Below are 1,759 nucleotides of genomic sequence, written 5' to 3' on the forward strand. Positions count from 1 at the left end.
CAGAACCCTCCGACAATATGAAAAATGAGTAAAATGATTGGTGCATACAGTGGACTATTATTTTGGTGTGGGAAAAAATGAGGGAGCACTGGTTCAAACCATTCTATTGGTGATGTGAGACACAAGGAACTGTATATTGGGCATGAAGAATCATGTACCCACGATTCTAAGTAAACGGGCAAATACAAGAGGTCAGTGTTTACCAAATGATCCCACCTACAGGACCTGTCCGACTCAGACATGAGCTGCCATGCATGGCAGAAGGCAGAGTAGTGGCTAAGGAGTTCCAGGGACCAGGAAAGCTGTAGCTCTGGATTTGCTCCAGATGCCTGGGGCTCTGAGCCGAATCGCCGGCACGAAAAGGAAAAAAAACCTCAGGTTTACAGTGGTGCCTGGGGTACTGGTGGCACAGGGAGGGGGGCAGCAGAGGCGAGCGAGGGGCAAACAGCTCGTACTTAATGGGTAGGCGTGGTGACAGCACCTTAGAAGCCAAGACTGTGAAGGACTTTTCTCCATAGCACCACAGACATCTTTGTCTTTCCTAGAAGCACGCCCCCCCCCGGGGTGTCAAGGTGGGAACAGCACCCTAGCGCCCTAGCGAGGGCTGGCTGGGAGTCGTCCGGCACGTGACACGTCATCAGTGAGAGCGGAAGTGTGACAGGGTGGGCTGCGACGACCCACCGACAGTCCGACCCTGAGGGGCCGCTAGGACACAGGCGGCCATTGGGATCAGGGTGGAGGCCCAGAGCCCAGCAGGCCAGCAGGGAGCAGCCAGGTAGAGCCGAGCCAGCCCCTGAGGGCACACCTCGAGGCCACCATGCCCCGGACCAGGCAGAGCAGCCGCCAAGGGTCGTCTGGTCAGCGGTCGTCTCCTCAGGGGTCGTCTGGTCAGGAGTCGTCTCCTCGGGGGTCGTCTCGTCAGGGGTCATCTCCTCAGGGGTCGTCTGCTCACGAGTCTTCTCCTCAGGAGTCGTCTCAACAGGGGTCGTCTCGTCAGGGGTCCGCTCGACAGGGGTCCTCTCGACATCGAGGGTCGACTCGCCACCGCGCACGCTCCTCCAGAGCCGGGCTGACACTGTCTGTCAGTCTGGTGGAACACCTTCTTCGGGAGGCCGGCCATACCTCGCGACTGAGCGAAACAGCGCCCATCTGGCTGACCGCCGTCCTGGAGTTCTTGGTCCGCAGAGTGCTGGAGCTGGCAGTCAACGAGGCCCAACGCCGAGGTGCCGAGATGTTCATCACCCCGGAGCTGCTGGACTTCACTGTCTACAACAACGCGCCCCTCAGCGAACTGTTCCAGTTCACCACCATCTCTCATGTGCCTCTGCCGGAACCTGGTCGTCGTCGCAGCAGTCGTCGACGTCACTGATGGCTCCTACCTGCTCCTGGCTCGCTGCCTGGCTCTGGGTTTCTGATGGACTTTCCGCCCCGTTTATCCATCGGGCATCAGTTCATCCTGCCCAACATTTCCCGTCGCCAGCCCTGTTTGGCTGACAAGCCTCGCCCCTCTGTTGTGTTCTCATTAAAGCTTTTCTCAGAGCATCGCATACATTTGCTTCCCTGAAGTTTCCTTTGGGCTTGGGATAGGGGTGGAGGTGGGTGTGAGGGTGGCAGTGGGGACGGAAGGTGAGGTGGGCCTAGCTGAAGGAACACAGGGGTTGGGAGTGATGGCTGCGGTTGACAGGGACCCACAGCCTGGTTACTCTAGTTTTTCTTTGGGCATGAGGCAGGAGTGGAAGATGGGGGGAGGAGGGTTAAA

At 58.4% G+C, this 1,759-nt stretch overlaps 1 protein-coding gene across 1 annotated transcript; it reads left to right on the top strand.

Moving 5' to 3' along the window:
- Positions 1-817: 817 nt before the first annotated feature.
- LOC142841559 (histone H2A-Bbd type 2/3-like) lies at positions 818-1,369 on the top strand. The gene is made up of 2 exons (XM_075958501.1): positions 818-857; positions 1,032-1,369. Exons 1-2 carry the CDS (start codon positions 818-820, stop codon positions 1,367-1,369), a joined length of 378 nt encoding a protein of 125 aa, XP_075814616.1.
- Positions 1,370-1,759: the final 390 nt, after the last annotated feature.

The sequence above is a fragment of the Microtus pennsylvanicus genome, chromosome X (genome assembly GCF_037038515.1).
Source record: "Microtus pennsylvanicus isolate mMicPen1 chromosome X, mMicPen1.hap1, whole genome shotgun sequence".
Taxonomy (NCBI): Eukaryota; Metazoa; Chordata; class Mammalia; order Rodentia; family Cricetidae; genus Microtus; species Microtus pennsylvanicus.